At 38.3% G+C, this 21,280-nt stretch overlaps 2 protein-coding genes across 2 annotated transcripts; both read right to left on the bottom strand.

Moving 5' to 3' along the window:
- Positions 1 to 604: 604 nt before the first annotated feature.
- On the bottom strand, positions 605 to 2,699 carry LOC132628789 (F-box protein PP2-B10-like). Its single transcript, XM_060344555.1, has 2 exons — positions 1,410 to 2,699; positions 605 to 1,232 (listed from the first exon to the last, which is right to left on the bottom strand). Exons 1-2 carry the CDS (start codon positions 1,532 to 1,534, stop codon positions 605 to 607), a joined length of 753 nt encoding a protein of 250 aa, XP_060200538.1. The 5' UTR covers positions 1,535 to 2,699.
- A 2,359-nt stretch (positions 2,700 to 5,058) lies between these two features.
- Positions 5,059 to 15,560, bottom strand: LOC132626889 (uncharacterized). The gene is made up of 6 exons (XM_060341918.1): positions 15,195 to 15,560; positions 14,943 to 15,060; positions 14,079 to 14,290; positions 6,458 to 6,485; positions 5,807 to 5,915; positions 5,059 to 5,310 (listed from the first exon to the last, which is right to left on the bottom strand). The coding sequence occupies exons 1-6, from the start codon at positions 15,444 to 15,446 to the stop codon at positions 5,229 to 5,231; spliced, it is 801 nt and encodes a 266-aa protein (XP_060197901.1). The 5' UTR covers positions 15,447 to 15,560; the 3' UTR covers positions 5,059 to 5,228.
- Positions 15,561 to 21,280: the final 5,720 nt, after the last annotated feature.

The raw sequence follows: 21,280 nt of genomic DNA, 5'->3' as shown, positions 1-21,280 counted from the left end.
TTTTCTGGTGGGTCTGGTCTGGTTTGTTTAAAAACAATGGATAGATTTTTTTTTTTAAAGCCTCGGAAATATTTTTTTAAACAAGTCAGACCCGATCCACCAAAAAAAAAAATTACCATGTCGCGTTAGAAAAATATGTCTACTAAAAAAAATGGGTAGACCTTTTTTTTAAAGCCACATGGCATTTTTTTTAATTAAAAAATAAGCTAAATGATTTTTTTTTTTAAATCTCGTTAGCGAAAAGTGTATATTTGCACTATTTGTGTAAGGGCAGAGGTATATTTGCACCATTTTGTAACGGCAAAGATATATATACCACACTTTTTTAACGGGAATATATCCACTCTAAATCGCAAAGTTGAGGGGTATATTTGCATCTTTACCCTTTTAAAAAACTTGTACTTTTTCATTTTACATTTTTTTTAACTCATTAAAATTTCATACTCATTGAGACAAGGTATACGTGCAAGGCGGGTACCCTAAGAATAAATTATACAAGTAGATTATCCTCTTACAATAGTTTAGATACGTGAAGAATGAGTGGCTTATTTGTGTTAAGTTATGGTTCGTTCGGGGGAGGAAAGCCGAGAGCCAATCATTGACACTACTGATTAGAGTCTTGATATAAATTCATTGTTACATCAAGAAATACAACCATGTACTCTACATAGGCTATAATGGAACACAGAAAATTACAGCAGAAAGGAGATGTTTTCAATGATTCACATTCAATTTGGTACATGCAACAAACAATCAAGCTACAAAAAGAAATTAAAACAAGAGTTATATTTAGATTCATCACTGGGGGGCGAAACTCAATTCCTTCAACAATAAGGCCGCTTTTGTCATGCAGGCGCTCAATCTCCATACATCGCGCTTCTACTTCTTCATCATCACCTTCCTTGTTATCAAACTCTCCCAATTGTACTTCCATCCATCCATTGCCTCTTTTCTTTGCATACTTTTCATACAGTGGGTCCGTTTTATTTTTAATAAAGAATCTTGACATACTTGGCATGTACACTTTTGTAGCTCGTTTTGCAGCTTCATTTTCATTCTCATGGTTCACAATTCTGATCATTGCATTCAACGTTTTAATACCATATGTGTCATTCAGTAGCTTGAATACAAGATACGCTGCGTAGTTTGTCCCTGGAGACAGCATTTGAGTTTCTATCTTCCCTCGAATATCCAACCAATGTGTACATTTAAGAATTGCCACTTCCGAGAATCTTCGAAATGATTTGAAAAACACATCTATAAGTGGCAATATATATATATATATATATATATATATATATATATATATATATATATATATATTATGTTTTGTGTTCTATTACAAACAAATGAACAACCTTGCTAGTGCAGAGATAGAGAAGATATTAACGAAAAGGAATACATAAAACCTGGAGTCCGGATGAGTAGTCCATTCCAAATGACGTGGGTTGTCAACAAATGCAATGCTAAGTGCCCTTGATGCCACCATGAAACATTTCTTTCCACTCCACCTATCAAGTAAAAGACTCTGCATTTAGTTCAAATTAGAACATTAGGTGAAGTTTTGTGGAAATTTAAAAAGTTTTTTTTTTTAAAAAGTAAAAATTGTAGTTCAGGAGTTTGTTAGCAAGATGATAAACCAAAATCTTTCAACACTCATATATACGAATGAGTGTCTTACAAGGCTGAAGCATAAAGCGGAGCGTCATACCTATCATGGAGTGGGACGTAATTGCAGAGGCGGATGCATGACTTAGATTTAATCGAACGTTAGTCCCATGAGACTCAAAGTTCTTAATCGTCTGGCAGTGTTTTGAGACAGCCTTGCCTTGCCCCAGAACCACCACCCGAACACGTGCAAAAGAATAGTGCTAATTTAAGGAATTCCTCATTTCTACATATCAGATTCTCAGGCTGCTAGCTAATTCCAGCAGATTACATAATATGATCAAGATTCATGATTAAAGGACAATGATCAAGAAAGGCTTAATACCTTACACGTTTAAGACAAGAAAGAGACAGAACTCATATAGCCAATAAAAATTCGAACTCCCACAAACCACATAGTCAAAGTCCTTTGATCACTCTCAATAGTTACTGGCTGGGACATAACTAACAAACCATCATAAACATAAGAATGAGACTTAGGATTTACACCACTAAGAGTGTCGTGGGATAAATAAGACCCTTTCACTTTTAATCAGAGGTCTTAAGTTCAAGTACTAAGAATGAATTAGGAGACATGGGATTTACCAATTTGCCTCCATCGAGGAGGATATGTGAGTGACATAAGAGAGTAACGAAAAGCTCCTTCTTTGTGGCGCAAATGGGAAGAGACGTTGACCTGGGGATTATTAAATCTTGATGAAGAAATCTCTCCCAAACAACATCTGATTCAGTAGCTGACTTGAATCCCTTCGAAACAGCTGATGATCTTGCTGCATCTGCTGGAGTCGTCAAGGAAAGGATTGCCGATAGGCAGCCCTCCGGCAATCTCAAGAAATGGTTCATTGTAACCCTGTTTGATAATCATGTTACTTGCTGGACACAAGGGAATATATACAGTATAGTATTTGTTTTGCTTTGACCATTCGCATTTTGCTTCCACTTCTTGCCATGAATTTCAGGGTAAGTACTATACACGATTTTTTTTTTCTAGTTTCATTATACTACTTTACTACTACAAACAGTAAGTGAGAGTTAACAAACACCTTTCTGCCACATGCTTCATGGAGTTCAAATTTTATTGGAGGGCAAGTTCATCATTTTATTGAGTTTTAAACTTCCAGTTCATAACATTTTTTTGCGCGGATTGCCCTTCTTTTGGAGTGGTCTTTAAATTTTGCCCCTCATATTTGTGGTCTTTAAATTATACCCCTCATATTGCTGGTCTTTAATTTTTGCCCTTTGCGTTGCAACCCTGAGCGTTCACGCAGAAATCATGAGGATCTGGGTTCGAACCCCCGCTCAAGCATAAATTAAAAAAAAATTGCAAGGCAAGATTTGGGTCGCGTGTATGCCGGACCTGGCATACATTTGTTAAGGAATTACCAAAGTTATGCCAGACCCGGCATACTCTGCCTTATGGGCAGACTTGGCATAAGTATGTCGGGTCCGGCATAACTTTGGTAATTCCTCAACAAGTTTATGCCGGGTCCGGCATAACTTTGGTAATTCCTCAACAAGTTTATGCCGGGTCCGGCATAACTTTGATAATTCCTTAACAAGTTTATGCCGGGTCAACCATATTTATGGACAAACTTTTAATGGGACCAGACCAGTAAATCATAACAAACCAATAAAGAATGTGGATGTTTTGTTCTACCTGAATGTATCTTAATGCATATTCAGGTCTTAAAATGTTGCAAATGTACCTCAGTCTGTTAGTATTTGCACTTACCAAGTTGTGCAAATTGACACATCCTACGATGCACCAGTAGATAAAATATAAAAACAATATCAGCCTTTTATGAACATGCTTTGTTTCTGCCAATGTATGATCTGTTTCTTTCCCAGCGTAACTGCTTTGCTGATGTTAAGTTCAATTTGGTTGCCAATATGCGGAGTTTGAACTAATCAAATTTGGCTTATAAAACAAAGTCTATGTCTTAAGGAAAAGTTATGCCTTATGGGGCACACTTTTAGTTATGCCTTAACTAAAAGTCTACCCCATAAGGCATAACTAGGAAAAGACTTTTAGTTAAGGCTTAACTAAAAGTTTGCCCATAAGTATGCCGGATCCGGCATAAACTTGTGAAGGAATTACCAAAGTTATGCTGGATCCGACATACTTATGCCAAGTCTGCCCATAAGGCATAAGTATGCCGGGTCAGGCATAACTTTGGTAATTCCTTAACAAGTGTATGCCGGTGGGGGCATAGCGAAGTTTAAACTCTGTCTTGTGAATTTTTTAAAATTTTTGACTGAGTGGGGGTTCGAACCTGGAACCTATGGGTTTTAGCCGAAGGGCAAAATTTAAAGATTTCAAATATGAGGGGCAAGATTTAAAGACCACCCCAAAAGAAGGGCAATTCTGTGAATTGCCCTTCATTTTATTTCATTGGAGGGCACCTTCAATACACTGACATTGCATGGTCATACAAAAAAGGGAAAAGGGTCAAAAATGCCCTTCTGCTTTGGGAAAAGGGCTAAAAATATCATCCGTTACAAATTTGGGTAAAAAATAGCCCTTTCGTCGTTAAAGGTTTCAAACATACCTCTATCTTGATGGAAATTCCCAAATCCCCCAAAATTACCCGATTTCATTTTTAAACCCGCTTCATTTAAACTCGACCCAACTACATAAAAAAAACCATATGCGACCAACTTGTTTCCGAGTTCTACACCTGGAGCCACTAGGCACAGGAGCAGGTAACCCATATGCGTTTTTATTTAATTGGGTCGGATTTAAATGGAGCGAATTTAAAAATGAAATTAAGTTATGTTGAGGATTTCCGTTAAAACAGGGATATGTTTGAAAACTTCAATGATGGGAAGGGTATTTTTGACCCAAATTTGTAATGAAAGATATTTTTAGCCTTTTTCCCATAGTAGAGGGGTATTTTTGACCCTTTTCCTACAAAAAATATCTCTAACCTTCCATTAAAACTGAAGTTTATAATCTTGAAATTAAAGCAAACTACACGACATAGCAGGTAAAGATAAGCTAGTATTGTAAAGCTGAGATGCGTAGTCTTAAAAATGAAGCAAGTTATTTGATACAGCAGGTAAAAATAACTTGATACTCCGTATTAATAATCTCTTTATACTATCCATGCATACAAGTTAAATTCTTTCTTTTCCATGAATAGGAGAATATGAGTTGCGGTTGACCATATTCCATGAACCAGAGTCACTTATTTTGATCAAAAACCATACAAACTGTGGATGCGTATAGATAATCATCTAAAGGAACAATGAACCAAAAACGTTTAAATCTCTCAGGCTCCATGTTTACCACTTATTAAGTCCAGTTGGTTCTAAAAGAATTGAAAATCAATAATCATTATTATCCTAAATTAGTATGATGGGGTCGAATCCGCAATGAAAATTGCAATATCAGCAAAATAAGAATCTTTTCAAATTAACAATATTTACAATATTCCCACATAAATGACTTCGAAGTCAAGCATGACGCAGATTCAATTTACACAACTGTACACAATGTTAACATTTACACGCTTTATTCACACAACCAATCCTGTTGAAAGCACACAGCAGAAGCATCTTCAAAGAGCCTTAAAAACCATTTTGGTTGTCTTGTGAACACCTTTAGCAGCAAGTCTAACAACAGATCGGCTCTTGTACAACCTGCAGAAACAACAGGTTTAATCACTGCACTTTTACGTCCTAGCAAAAAATGCCAAGCCCTTCAAAAAATATAGTTCATGCACGTGTCGCGAGTCAGATGCATTTGATGTATGGAGATTAGAAGAACAAAATCTGCACTGAAAACTTGATCATGTCTAACGAATCGGTCTAGCAATGGAAGCATCAACTATGAAAGCAAAATTAACAGATCCACATAGTTCAACCCAAAGTTCTGTATTTTACACAAGGGCCTAAATTATCCAAGAATTTCATAGATTACATTCACACATTTCAATTGATTATCCCTGTGGACGTCACTGATGTAGCAGTCCCAATAGAAAAATTTATAAAACATGTAAAATAAGAAATATGTAAGAATTGGAATGGAGAAACATGGTTAGTGATGATTCATACAGCCAACCTCAACTTGTTTGGGAGCGAGGCCTTGTTGTATGAGATGGAAACGTAGAAAAACAAAAGAAGAATAAGTACTAACCCCACTGCAGCAAGTCCCCAGGTGGAAAGGACATAGAACATTTGCGCAGCATGCCAAATATTGAACAATCTTTCTACTTTCCCGGTGCCTTCTAATGCTTTTGTCAAGGCTGTGAGTCAAGTGGAAGACCTCATAGTAAGATGATGATCAAGCAAAGATCACAAACACACAATGGAAAATATTAAGGAACAGTCAACCAACAAATCAATCAATCTCCTCTAACAATCAATTAATTAACCAATCTCTAACAATCACTCAACCAATCCATCTTTTCTCATCGAATCTATTTCTAAATCTAGCACTTAACCAAAAAGGTGCACTTTCTCCGCTCCTTATCGAATATTTGAATGCAATTCTCTAACAAGATCGAATAAAATCTCATAGATTTGGAGCTTTCATAAAAAATGAAAAATGAACGGCCAGCATTATCTAAAGGAAGACTATATCACAAGTAACCTATCACCTAATCATTTGTTCCTAACCAGCTTTTGGCTAGACCCAGCATTACATTTTGTCAACCTATGCATGTAAATGTCCATTATCCAAGAGAGAAAAAGTATCAAAAAGAAAATGTAGAAGCCACTGTAAAATAAATTTCTATCATCAAATTTAGCACCCGACTCTGGATAGAAAGAACAAACAGTAACTTACTCTTTTGCAGTTCTTCAGGAGACATCTTCTGCAAATGCAATACACATAAACAGTGATAAGAATGACATGACCCAATAAAACTGGAAAGGGGAAATACACTTTTAGTCCATGACTCATTGAGTTACTCTTGTTTCAATCCCTGAGTTATTTGACAAAGCGCATTTAACTTCTAGTTAAACCTTTTTTTTTTTTTTGGTAAAGTAATAAAATTTCATTAGTAAAGCATCAAGAAGATGCAAGGTTACAGATGGGCAAAAAGCTGCTTCAAACAAAAACATGAAGCAGACTTAGCAAAAAACTGTAGAACAATCTAAAGATATCCCATCTCTATTGTACTAGAGAAAAGGAGCAAACAAAATCTAGAAAGTTATCCACACTGTTTACAGGGGCAAAAAAAAGCCAACTGAAAAGACTAACTAAACACCTATACTTTAAAGTGCAAATAGGAGTTGAGATTCCATCAAAGCATCTACTGTTTCTCTCCTTCCATAAGGTCCAAAAAATTACTGCTGGGATCATTCTCCAGATTCTTTTAATAGATTTGTCAACTCTCCAGAGTATCCAGCTAGCATAGGCATCTTTGATGTTGAAGGGCATTACCCATTGGAGACCAAGCATACAGTAGAAGAAATACCAAAGATTAGCTGCTACAGGGCAGTGCAAAAATAGATGGTTGACACTTTCATTGGTCTGCTTGCACATGGCACACATGTTAACGACGATTACACCTCTCCTCCTAAGATTGTCTTGTGTTAGGCATGCTTCCTTCAATGCAGTCCAAGTGAAGCAAGTAGCTCTGAGAGGCTGTCTGGTTCTCCATACAAGCTTCCAAGGCCAGACCTCTAAAAGGCTATTTTGATAACCCCAGTTGCTGTAACATTCCTTCACAGTGAAAATCTTTTCCTTAGAATTGCCCCAGAGGTCCTGAGATTCTGCCACCAAAGTACTTTGTCCCAATCTTTCTAATAGAGAAAGAAAATCATCAGCTTCCCAATCCTGTAAGTTTCTCCTTAAAATTGGTGTCCAACCGTTGTTATCTCTATATTAAGCTAATGTTGCTTCTTTGTTAAAAGCTATCAGAAATAGTGAAGGAAATGAGTCTTTTACTAAAGTGTCCCCAAGCCATTTGTCCTGCCAAAATCTGATCTTGAGCCCATTTTCAGCCTTGAAAGAGACAATCTGGAAGAATTCCTCTTGGAGACTACTGATGTGTTTCCATACTCCAACACCATGTGGTTCATTGCTTCTCTTTGCAATCCAGTGGTCTTGAATACCATATTTAGCTTTGATGAAAGAGAGAATCTGGAAGAATTCCTCTTGGAGACTACTGATGTGTTTCCATACTCCAACACCATGTGGTTAATTGCTTCTCTTTGCAGTCCAGTGGTCTTGAATACCATATTTAGCTTTGATGATTTCCTTCCAGTACCCTGCCTCATTTTGACCATATCTCCAAAGCCACTTCATGAGTAGGCTGTTGTTATGAAGCTTAAGATTTCTGATTCCCAACCCCCCTTGGCCTTTGGGTTGAATAACTGATTGCCATTTGACCAAAGAGAATTTGTGAGTAACACTGTTACCTTCCCATGAGCCTGTCAATTTGCTTTAGAACTGAGCTTGGCATAGGGAAGAGTGACATACAGTAAGTGAGAATGCTGTCTAGGACACTGTTGATAAGGGTTAGCCTACCACCCAATGAGAGGTATTGCATCTGCCAAGTGGCTAGTCTTTTCTCCATTCTTTCAATGACCCCACTCCATATTCCAGATGATTTGAATTTAGCACCCAAAGGAAGTCCCAAATAGGTGGTGGGAAAGAAGCCTGTTTTGCAGCTAAGAATGCCAGCAAAAGCTTCTAGGTTGGCCACTTCATTCACTGGATATATAGTGCTCTTAAGCATATTGATATGAAGTCCATAAATGGCCTCGAGGATCATGAGGGTGGTGTTGAGATTAGAGACCTGCTGACAATGAGCTCCACAAAATATAAGGGTGTCATCTGCATATAGTAGATGAGAAACTAAGACTGAGGTGGAAGGATTTCTGCCTACTTGGAAACCTTGAATCCACTGAAGTTCTTTGGCCTTTGCTAACAGTTGAGATAATCCTTCCATCCCAATGATAAAGAGGAAAGGGGACAGTAGATCCCCCTGCCTGAGTCCCTTTTGAGAAGAGAAAAACCCAACTGGACTTCTGTTCACCAGAATTGAAAACTTCACTATCGGAATACAGAAATAAATCCACCTTATCCACCTTTCCCCAAAACCCATTTACTTCAAAATGTTGACTAAATAAGCTCAGTTAAGCTGATCAAAATCTTTCTCAATATCCAATTTGCATAGGATCCCAGTCTCTCCACTTTTAATTTTCCAATCTAGCCCTTCATTAGCAATCATGAATGCATCAATGATCTGCCTATTCTTCAGAAAAGCACTCTGATGTCCAGAAACTAAGGAATCCACCACTTTTTTCATTTGTAGACACTGCCTATAAGACTTATAGGCCTATAATCTCTAAGTTCTGCGGCACCTTTCTTCTTTGGGATAAGAGCAATGAAAGAGGCATTGCATGATCTCACCATTTGGCAGTTCTGATGAAAGAAATTAAAAGCTGCTAGCAAGTCAGCTTTGATGAAGTTTCATGATTTCTAAAAGAAGGCCATAGTGAAACCATCAGGACCTGGAGCTTTGTCAGGGGCACAAGTCATGAGAGCTTCTGAGATCTCCAATTCGGTGAAAGGAAGTTCAAGGTCCTCTTTATCAACTGTGTTGAGACTTGGCAGACCTTCAAAGAAGGCTGAGGGTCTCCAAGATTCAGTCTCTTTGTAGATTTGTTGATAGTACTCCAGAATACCATCCTTGATCCTTACTTTATCTTCAATTACTTCATTCCCTATTTTGAGTCTGTCAATGGAATTGCCCTTTCTATGAGAGTTGGCCACTCTTTGGAAAAACTTTGTATTCTTATCCCCCTCTTTCAACCATAAACATCTTGATTTTTGTCTCCATGAGATCTCTTCTCTTCAGCGGTTGCTATTTGCTGAAGTTCAAGTTTAAGATTCAATGTCTGACCTTTCTCTTCTGTAGAGAGAGTTCTGAGCTCAGCTAACTGATCCAGCTTTCCAAGTTCTTTGAGTGCCTTCTTCCTTTGAGTCTCAATTCTTCCATAGACCTCCCTATTCCATTTAGTAATTTCTTTCTTGAGATTCCTTAGTTTCTGCATTAGCACAAAGTCTGGGGTGCCTAATACAGTGTAAGAAATCCACCATCTTTCTACCATGTCCATGAAACCCTCAGCTTGAAGCCACATGTTTTCAAATTTGAAATAAGAAGGTGTGGCCTCCCAATCCCCACTTTCCAGGACAATTGGTTTATGATCAGAAAAAACTCTAGGCAAAGGGTACTGTTTGATAGCATTGAACATCTCACTCCATTTTGTCGAGATAAGGAACCTGTCAATTCTAGAGGCTTGGAGAGAATTCTCCCCTCTTGACCAGGTAAATTGTGCTCCCTGAAGTGGAGGGTCAATCAAATCCAGGTCCAGAATAGTGTTGGAGAAGCCCAACATCGCCCTTGATCTTCTAACACAGTTCAATCTTTCCTCCACAAATCTGCACACATTGAAATCCCCTCCTATGACCCATAAGTCAGACCACAATCCCCTGATGGATGCTAACTCAAGCCAAAGATCCTCCCTTTCTGGATTGGTATGAGGACCATAAACACTAGTAAAAACCCATTTGAAGTCCTCAGCAAGACTTTCAAATCTACATGATAAAGAAAAGGCTCCTGCTTCAAAATCAACACATTTCCAAGCTCTTTTGTCCCACATTATTAATATCCCTCCTTTGGTACCAATTGCTTTGACTTCTGCCCAAGAGATCCATCTGTTTCCCCAAATTTGCCTGATTAGAGATGGATTCCATGTCTCTATTTTGGTTTCATGCAGACAAATAATAGCAACTCTCCACTTGTGAATAAGAGATTTCAAAGTGCTTCTCTTGTCTTTATTGTTGAGACCCTGCACATTCCAACTGAGTGTTTTAACTCTCATCTGGAATGAGCCTTGTGAGACCTGCCCCTTTCTTTCCTCCCACTCCCGTCATGGAGACCCCAATTCAATATTTTATGTTCAGTAACTGCTTTGCTTTTCCCTTACTTTAATTCCCCTGTTTTATTTTTTTGCTCAAGAATCTGCACTTTCCTTCTTTCCTCCATTCTCAGAATAATACCCAGAAGTTCATGCTCAAACCCAGCAACATTTACCCCTAACACTTTGCAAGCTTTCATCATTGTCAACTTAGTCCATTTTGAGATCTCCACCACATTCGGGATATCAACAGTTTGAATTTGAGGATCATGCCAAGGCAAAGGAAGGACTGTTGAAGGACTGAGATGAGATACCATAGTCAGATTCATCTGGAGCTGACAGTACTGAGAATATCAGTTTGGGTATATGAGAGTCCATCGAGTGTCCTGCATGGTCTGCTTCAGGCTCAGAAAGTGTCCCCTCCATGAGTTCTAAATCCCTGAGACTGGATGCTTGAATTTCTAGTTCAAAAGGATCAAATGAGGATGAAGCATTCAAGGAAGATGAAGCTCTGAAGCAGCATGGGTCCAGCTTTTATACAGATGATCTCCACACTTGCTTCTTTTTGTGTTGCTTGAAGTGTTTGCTTGTAAGTGGGCCTTTAGTGTAGTAACGGTTGTTCAAACCTAATGAAGTTCTCCCTTTGTAGTGTTTCTTACTACCCTGGCTATTATAAGAGAATAAGGCCTACCCATTTGTGTTTAAATCCTTCGAATTCCTTCTTTTCTTCTTTTCTCCACAGGTTCTCCCACATGTGTGTCGCGTGAATCATTAATGGTATTAGCACGTGGAACTGAAAAAGAATTTGACCCCATCTTATTACCAGCCTCAGGCAAACCAGTCGAAGGACCAGCAGGTAAAGAAAAAGACCGAATTTCCGAAATTATTGGCAATTCGAAGATCCTATCATCAAATTCAAAATTCAAACTTGCCGGAAACTTCATAACTGATTTTTGACACAGATACGAGCCCAGATCAGGTGGGTTCTGTTCTTCGTATCTTCATCAACACCAATAAAACCCCACAACGAGCCCCTATATGTTCAAAAGTGTCCATTGACCAAGCATTTAGGGGGATTCCAAAAACTTTCAGCCAGATGTTTTCCAAGCGGTTACCAGATTGTAATGAGAAAATGTCATGCGACCACCAAGATAAAGAAAGATGTCTTCCGTTCCAGAACCAATCCCTACCTTTACCTTATTGCCTCTTGCCTGGAAGGAAGCTCAAAGAGGAACCGATTGTGGTCTAAAGGTATGACTTTGATGCCAGCAGTAACTCCCCATCTACTAATGAACCATTTCTGAATAGTTTCGAGATTGGGACTGTGATGGAATGGATCATTGAAGGTGCCAACCAAGCTTCTGTGCAGAGGATGCTTTTCATTCAATTCTCCTTTGTTCGTTCCTTGACTTATTTCTGGCCATCTCTCAATGCTAGCAGCTGCACGATAAGATTTTGTCAATGGGGGAGGAGGAAGTAGTGGCTCTGTTTTGCTGAATTCCCCCAGAAATCGAAGGATTTTCTTCGAAATATCTGACCATCCACTGTTGAGGCTGATCTCAGGGATTATCACTGCTGCTTTAGATGAACCATGCCAAACCTCTATGCGAACAAATCTACCGTAAACATTGAAGATTGTGTTGTTGCTTCCTTCCCCACCTTCTGTATAATCGTCCAGTACCTTTTGATGCTTGAATAAGCGCGTTGCACACCCATCTCAGGTTCTGAATATCCATGTTGATCTTGCTTGTGTATCTCTTGCCCCTTTCTATTAACGAAAACCAGTTATATTATTTGTTCCCCATATTCCTGAGTTCAAAGGATTTATCCCCACTGATGAAAAAAAGGTTAGAACCCTGCATGTTTCTAATGGGAAGTCACTGAAGAGACTGAAGAGGCAACTGTAGGATTTTTATGTTGATTGAGGTGCTCGCCGGCACTGACAGAGGTCATCGGTTATGTTACCGGCACTGACTCAGGTCGCCGGCGATGTTTCCGGCACTGACAGAGGTCGCCGGCGTCACTAACAGAGTCGTCAGCGTATTTCCAGCACTGTTTGAGTCACCGGTTATGTTTCCAGCACTGACAGAGGGTCGCCGGTGCTGAGAAGAAGATCTGAAAAGATTTTGGAGGAGAGAGAAAACGAAAAAGGACGAAGGGGAAGTGGTCGGTGGAGGCTATGGAGGAGAGAGAAAGCTGGATTCATGTTGGAATGAGGGTTGAGGTGGTGGTTTGAGGAGAGAGATAGTCGGATCTGGGTCTTTTACCGCTTACCTCGGGATCTGTGTCTGGGAGCATTTTTTTTATCTGAAAGTGACCTACACTTCTAGTTAAACTTAATGTGCAGTTCTAATCCAATCATTGATTAAAAAGTAAACAGAAGTTAGATAGCTCATAGCTCTCGCTCTGTTTTTTTAAGGTAAAGGTAACTTTATATTCACACAAAAAACTCATCATTCAAAAGTGATGAGGTGGGATCTTACAACCCACAGTGGACAATGTTATCTTCAAAAAAAAAAAAAAAAGTTTACAATTGTCATATGAAATCAACTAATCATTCTGCACTAGCTTGTTATTGATTAAAGTCTATTGCCAGATTCATTTACATACTTTGGGAGTCCACATCTAGAGCCTGTTTGGATGGGCTTATGGCTTTTGTCTTATAAGCTAAAAGCCGTAGAAATTCTAAGTTATGGCTTTTGGCTTATTTTTGCTATTTTGACTTAAAAACAAGTGTTTAAAAGTACTTTTTTATTTTACCCAAACACTATAAAAGTGCTTAAAAGCTATTTTGCCTTAAAAGCACCTAAAATAAGCCAATCCAAACAGGATCCTACAGTACAAATTAGTTATTCTAAGCAAATTAACAGATGACAAAGGGTTCACCAATAGCAATCAGATCATTGTTCACTAAAGCCTAACTTGAAGAGACAAATCATGAAGGAGGACACGGGTGCGATGAGAGGGAAGTGGTGATAAAGGTTGGTGACAGTGGTGAAGTCTCAGCCAATCTAGAAGGATCATCAGGAAAAGCTGGCGGATATCAACTTTAGAACCTAGCTAATCAATTGGAACGATTTTTGCAGTTCAACAAAGTTCTTTTACATCTCCATTGCCTTTTGACTGTCCAAAAGACTTGCTCTTAAACATTATCCATCACTTTAGAGTGGTGCAAGTGAGATTTATAAAATCTGAAAAATCCTCCCTACTTCCAACATCTTGTTTCCCCTTATAACCCACCACAAGCATGAGACAGCACCAAATCATCTAATGGAATATAGAGTGTTGGGGCGTGCGCAAAGAAAGCCAATATATCAGATGCAAAGATAGGAATGTGAGCTACCTAACGTCTGTTATTCTACAGTCAATAATGGGATTAAATCCACACAACTGTTTAAGTTGAAAGTTAAATGTGCTTCGTCAAATAACATGGGGACGAAAACAAGAATAAAACAATAACTCAGGGACTATTTGTTATTTTCCCTAATTGAAATAAGATAAATATGCATAAATATATATAAATTGCCTCGTACCTGAGCCTTCGAATTGGATACTACGCATCTAGCCATAAAGTTGGCAACTGCATCTACAACATACTCCTCACTAACAATCACGTAATTATCAGTATCTATTCCACTTCTTTCTTCAAAATTCCTGGGGACCATTTCCTCAGTCACCCAAACCCACCAACTTGGTTCTTCAAGGCTCATGTTTACCAGAAGTTCTGCCGTCTCCATATCAGAACCTAACAACATTTTGTTTGGGGTAAATCACAACCTAACAAAATCTTCCTTTCTTTCTTTCTTTTTTTTTTTTTTTTTGATAACGTAAGGTAACATAAGATAACAACATATCAAGAATAAGATGAAGGGAAAAACCATGTTTTGGAAATGCTAAAAATTTATGAGAGGGAACCACCAGTTTCCATACTACTCATCAATCAACTACTCAACTTTGGTAAACCTTTAGACGCTTATGTTCTAGCACATCTTACTTTTCTGCATTGAGTAGTTGTCCTTTATCAACAAACTGGATGAGTCATATAGAGATTAAGTTAAGAAAAATGAATTAGTTAAATCCCTATGGCTCGACCCAACTCCAATTAATGAATATATTCCTGAATTCATCCAGTCCCGTTCGATCCTAGTACCACTCAAGATAATCTCCGTTAATATACTTGAATCAACAAATATCACTACAACTATTTTTCAATAACGCGGCATCAGTTACCTGCTACCTTACTACGCCCACCAAGGTTAATATGCAATTCATTGACCACTAAACCACACCCTTGGGGCAAATATTACTACAACTTACAAAATTAAATACCATCCATAAAATTACACTTTACAGGTATCACAAAAGCAAAAAAAAAAAAATAAGACAGAATAACAAACCAGTAGCCTCCTTGAAAGGAAATTGACAGCCATTTCCATCAACCGAATTTCGATTGAGTGATTCCAGCTGTTTCAAAAAGCTTCCAGAATCCACAGCAGCTAAGAGACGATCATGAAGCTACACAAAATACAAAATAAAAATTAAATATTTTACTAAGAACAAAATCCTACTCCCTCCATCCCAATTAAGTGTCTTGCTTTCCTTTCCTTTCCTTTTTGGTCAAGGAATCTAAGAGAAAAAAGGGAACATACATCGGGGGGACAATCGTGTTCAAGTAAGGAAGGAGATTGTGAGATGCTGTGAAGAAGCATTAGATTCTGTTCAAGCAACCGTTTAAGCCGTTCATTTTCAGACCTCAACGCTTTCAATTCATCTTCTTCACATACAGCTGACGCCGTCGTTTCTGTATGATGATGGTGATGACAGTGTTCCACGGCTGACCATGCCACGTCAGCAACCTCCAACACCGTCTTTGCCACCTCAACTGGATTGTGTCCCTTCATAATTGTCGGATCGATTTTGTAGGCTTTGATATTTGGGGATAAATTGAAATAATTGGGGAACAAAGTAGATTGTTTTTCCAATCTGAGCAGAGAAATTGGATGGAATTTGCGTAAACCCTGTCTCAATTAATACATATATAGGAAGTTTTCTCAAGCTACTCCTTTGTCTTTTTTATTAGTGGCACTTTGGACCCTTATGTTTTTGAAATTCCAAAAGTATATTTGTCTAAAGATGAGGCAGCCGGAACTTTATAAGATAGCGAGGAAGGAGGCGAAGTCGGCGGTTTCGACGACAAAAACGGCAGCTTTTGAACGCCTCTATGCTGAACTAGAAGAGAAAGGTGGGGATAGGAAATTGTTCAGGCTAGCCAGGGTGCGGGAGAGAAAGGCGCGCGATGTGGATCAAGTGAAGTGCATTAAAGATGAGCATGGAAAAGTATTGGTAGAGGAGACTCTCATTAAACAGAGATGGCAGTCATATTTTCACAAACTCTTGAATGAAGAAGGGGAGAGAGACATCGTGTTGGGAGATTTGGAGCATACAGGGAGGCGTCACGATTTTGGGTATTGCAGGAGTATTAAGGTCGAGGAGGTTAAGGGTGCTGTCCGTAGGATGCGCAGGGGAAGAGCGACCGGACCTGACGAGATCCCTGGGGAATTTTGGAAGAGCGCGAGCTCGGCAGGTTTGGAGTGACTGACTAGGTTGTTTAATGTCATCTTTAAGACGGCAACGATGCCCGAAGAATGGAGGTCGAGCGTAATGATCCCTCTATACAAAAACAAGGGGGATGTCCAGAGTTGCGAAAACTATAGAGGTATCAAGCTACTAAGCCATACTATGAAAGTGTGGGAAAAAGTGGTGGAGATGAGGGTGAGGAGAGGCGTGTCTATTTCAGAGAACCAGTTCGGATTTATGCCGGGACGCTCAACTACAGAAGCCATTCATCTTGTGAGGAGACTGGTGGAGCAGTATAGGGAGAGGAAGAGGGACTTGCATATGGTATTCATCGACCTAGAAAAGGCTTACGATAAAGTTCCAAGAGAAATCCTATGGAGATGTTTGGAGGCTAAAGGTGTACCTGTAACATACATTAGGGTGATCAAGGACATGTATGAGGAAGCCAAAACTAGAGTAAGGACAGTAGGAGGGGACTCAGAGCACTTTCCAGTTGTGATGGGGTTGCATCAAGGATCAGCTCTTAGTCCGTTTTTATTTGCCTTGGTGATGGATAGATTGACGCGACAAATTCAAGGTAAGGTGCCATGGTGTATGCTTTTCGCGGACGACATAGTCCTGATCGATGAGACTCGTAGCGGAGTTAACGCTAAGCTGGAGGATTGGAGACATACCTTGGAGTCTAAAGGATTTAAGCTGAGTAGGACCAAGACAGAGTACTTAGAGTGTAAGTTCAGTGAGACACCCCAGGAGGTTGGCGTGGAAGTTAGGCTTGGTGCTCAGGCCATCCAAAAGAAAAGTAGTTTCAAGTACCTTGGGTCTATCATGCAAGGCAGCGGGGAGATTGACGATGATGTCACACATCGTATTGGGGTAGGGTGGATGAAATGAAGGCTAGCTTCAGGAGTGCTATGTGACAAGAAGGTGCCACCACAACTGAAGGGCAAGTTCTACAGAGTGGTGGTTAGACCGGCTATGTTGTATGGGGCGGAGTGTTGGCCAGTTAAGATCTCTCACGTTCAAAAGATGAAAGTTGCCGAGATGAGAATGTTGAGATGGATGTGTGGGCACACTAGGAGCGACAGGATTAGAAATGAGGCTATTCGGGATAAGGTGGGAGTGGCCTCGGTGGAAGACAAGATGCGGGAAATGCGACTGAAATGGTTTGGGCATGTGAAGAGGAGAGACATAGATGCCCCAGTGCGGAGGTGTGAGAGGTTAGCCATGGATGGTTTCAGAAGAGGTAGGGGTAGGCCAAAGAAATATTGGGGAGAGGTGATTAGACAGGACATGACGCAGTTACAGCTTACCGAGGACATGACCTTAGATAGGAAGGTGTGGAGGACCCACATTAGGGTAGAAGGCTAGTATATAAGTCTCGTTATCTTTCCTTATTAGTAGGCGCATTAGCGCATTATAATTTCTTGTGCTTTGATTTATGTTATTATTTGCTACTTTCTGTACTTTGATTACTCTATTTTATCTGTGCCGCTTTCGTGATTTGCATTTCCATATCGCTTTGAATTCCTTGATTATCCTGTTTTACTGTGTCGCTTGCATTATTTCATTGCAATATCGTTTTAAATCTTTTAACCTTATCTGACCCCCTTTTTATGCTTCTATTGAGCCGAGGGTCTCTCGGAAACAGCCATCCTACCTTGGTAGGAGTAAGGTCTGCGTACATTATACCCTCCCCAGACCCCAAGATGTGGGATTTCACTGAGCTGTTGTTGTTGTTGTTGTTGTTGTATGAGGCAGCCGAAAATAAATAAAGACAAATTAATAGATTTTTGTATTTCCAAGTATTTGAAAATCAAGTAGAGGCTTTTGAAGAAAAGATTAGTACATGTACTACCTGTTCCATTTTAATTATGGGAAAATTTTATAAATATACAATTTGGTCATTTACATTGTAAAAAAATTTCAAAACTTACATTCCAAAACTTTAATCCATATACACTAATATACAATAATATAATCTATATATCCATATACACTCATATACAATATTACAACCCATATACCCATATACACTCATATACCCATATACATAAACACCATATACACCCATATATACTATTATACAATATTATACACCCATTACCCCTGCACCCCCACCCCTCACCCCCCGATTTCTCCATCGCCAACCTCAACCACTTCCGACAACCCATCGCCGTCACCTGCGCTCCACCACCGGCTACTCTACCACCGCCGTAAAAATTTATCAGAGACGTGGCAAAACCAGCAAACATGTATAAATATATAAAAACAAAAGGGCACTCGCCGGAGTTCATGGAGGTTGCCGGAAAAACGTGAATCTGGTCAGATCTGAAACAATACAATTAATATTTAAACAAAAACAAAAAGTCACCGGTGACGGCGTTAAAAAGAGAATCCGGTCAAATCTGTAACAATACACCGCGAATCCGGGATCGTTGGGCGTTGTTTGGCCGGAAATGGCTTGCTTCGTCGGAGTTAGACCTGAAACACAAATAATACAGAAGAAACGTGACCGGGGAAATGGGGAAGAGAGAAGAGGGGCGAAGCAGTGAGGGAGGGGTCATGGTGGAGCAGTGACGGTGATTGACGTGGGAGTGAGTGTAGAGAGAGAGGGAGGAGGAGCGAGTGGGTCATTTTTTGAAAGATTTAGCAAAATGGGTCAATTTTGGTAGCATTGCTACCCTAATTGACATAGGGGTGTAATTTCCTCTTTAATTAATGTATCTTCACTTTCTTTTTATGTACTATTTTAAAGAAGAATTTCATAATTTTAATTTAGTAAGAATTTCAGCATTCTCATTTTAATCTTAATTATACTCAATTGGAGTGTGTCCCTTCATATCTTTTACCTATATTGTGGATTTTGTAGGGTTGATTTTTGGGGATTTTGTAGAAACCCTAAATTGAAATATTTCTGGGATGAAAGTAGAGTGTTTCCTTTCTAAGCAAAGAAATTGGATGGGATTTGCGTAATCTAATCAATCAATACATATATAGAGGTTGTTTTCTCAAGCTACTCCTTTGACTTTTTTCTTAATGGCACTTGGACCCTTTATGTTTTTCAAATTCCAAAAGTATGTCTAAAGAATACTAAATAGGCGTTTGGATATGCGATTTGAAACCATGGTTTGAAATCAGCGTTTGGACATGTGATTTCATCTCAAACCATGGAATTTCATCTCAAACCATGGAATGAAATCTCAAATCATCCAAAAAGGCATGATTTGGGGTTTCAGACCATGTCCAAACGGCACCGAAGCTACTGAAAATAAAATAAGACAAATCAAAGAGAAAATGATCAAAATGGCTTATTTAAGCTTTTGTTCTATTTAGTTCTTATTGTATAAATATGATGGAAATGGTCATTAATATATTTAAAGAAGCGATCAACTTGGTTCTAAATCATAAAAGTAAAATAATTGCTATTTTTCTGTCAAAATAAATCGAGTCTATCGCATCTCCCTCCATACATAACCTGCTTAGTCCAATTAAAGACATCTTAGACTTTTCATACTCCACTAATTATATTCATCATAAAATGATAATTCTTTTCAAGCCTTATTGTGGATTTTGTAGTGTTGATTTTTGGAATTTCGTAGAAATCCTAAATTGAATTATTTGGGGAAGAAAGTGTTGGATTGTTTCCTTTCTGAACAGAGAAGAGAATTGGAAGGAATATGCGTCATCCGATCAATCAATACATATATTGTTATAAAATATATATATATATATATATATATATATATATATATATATATATATAATGTCCATAGCCTAGGTTTTCCACATGTCCTAAATAAGAATAGGTACATGTACATTTAGTGACATGTATGAAATGAAGAAAATGAAGCTAACACAAGTTTGATTTTAACTCTTGGTGTTGTCATTGATAACTTCATCAAGAGATTTACCATCTCTATAAATAGATGGTTAAGTTCTCAATTTGTAAAGGGATATCAACAAGAAGTGAAATACAATCTCTCCCTCCTTTCTACAAAGTTCTTAGTTTGCTTCTCTTGTTTATTTCCAAATATATAGTTTTATAACACGTTATCAGCACGAGTCTCTAATCTTTTATTTGAGTTCAGCCCATATCGGTACTACCGTCTTTGTGTCATCCATGCCTTACTGAAAATCAAGGTATTTTCCTATCCATCTAAAATAATATACTTATGCAGAAGTTTTTGTTATTTAAGGGGTTGCAATTATAAATCATCCGGGAAACTGTTCACGACGGTGTATGTAATCAAGTATTGTTTGCAATTCTTCATGAGGTTTGGGTATCTAGTAAGTTATACTTGTATCGTATAATAAAAACAGTTTTCATCACAGGTAAAGTGATTTGAGCCTTTTTGCTTATTATTGTTGGTTTAATATTTTTAATTCACTTCTAATATTACATGCTATGTTTATATATGCGTATATCGTGATTAATTTGGTACTTGTTTTTAGAATGATCCCAGAAGTGACATTCATACTTCACAAGTCTAAAGTATCACTAAATTTATTTATATTTATGGATCATGATCACTGGAAGTGATGATTCATATATAGGCCTCCATATTGTGATTTATATTGAAAATATGTTAGAGAAAAATCTCTACATTATATGCATATCTCGATTTGCTCCTGAAGTAGCAATATCTTAAAAGAAATTTTAAGCTATCACAATTTGATATGCTTAAGGCCTGCACGTTCAGATGATTGTGTTCCATTTTTTAAGAATGAGAACTTTTGATATAAGCTATAAATATAGATCCATTCCCTGAAGTGAATGTGATAATATGTAGTAAAGCCTATAAATATAAACGTGCATTTGATTTTGAAAATATCACGATCCATCTCCAGAAGAGATAATTATTTATTTACAAGTATCATGACACTAGCAATGTCCAAATAATATCTGATTATGATAAATAAATTGAAGTCTCTTGAAGATGTTATATATGATAATACCATTCATCGTAAATCGTAATTGGTACGATCGGAACACTGTAGTAGACCTGAAGTTTACTAACAATAAAAATGGTTATCATATTGAGACTACAAATGATCGGAATATTAAATATCTTCAAGTTACTATGGGTAAGAAATACACAAGTGCAATGTTACCCGAGCATGATGAGATCACATACCACGATAAACCAGAAGTTTATTG

Source organism: Lycium barbarum, chromosome 2 (assembly GCF_019175385.1).
Source record: "Lycium barbarum isolate Lr01 chromosome 2, ASM1917538v2, whole genome shotgun sequence".
Lineage (NCBI taxonomy): Eukaryota > Viridiplantae > Streptophyta > Magnoliopsida > Solanales > Solanaceae > Lycium > Lycium barbarum.
The sequence above is the reverse complement of the archived record's forward strand: the minus strand, read 5'-3'. Positions and strand labels throughout refer to the sequence as shown.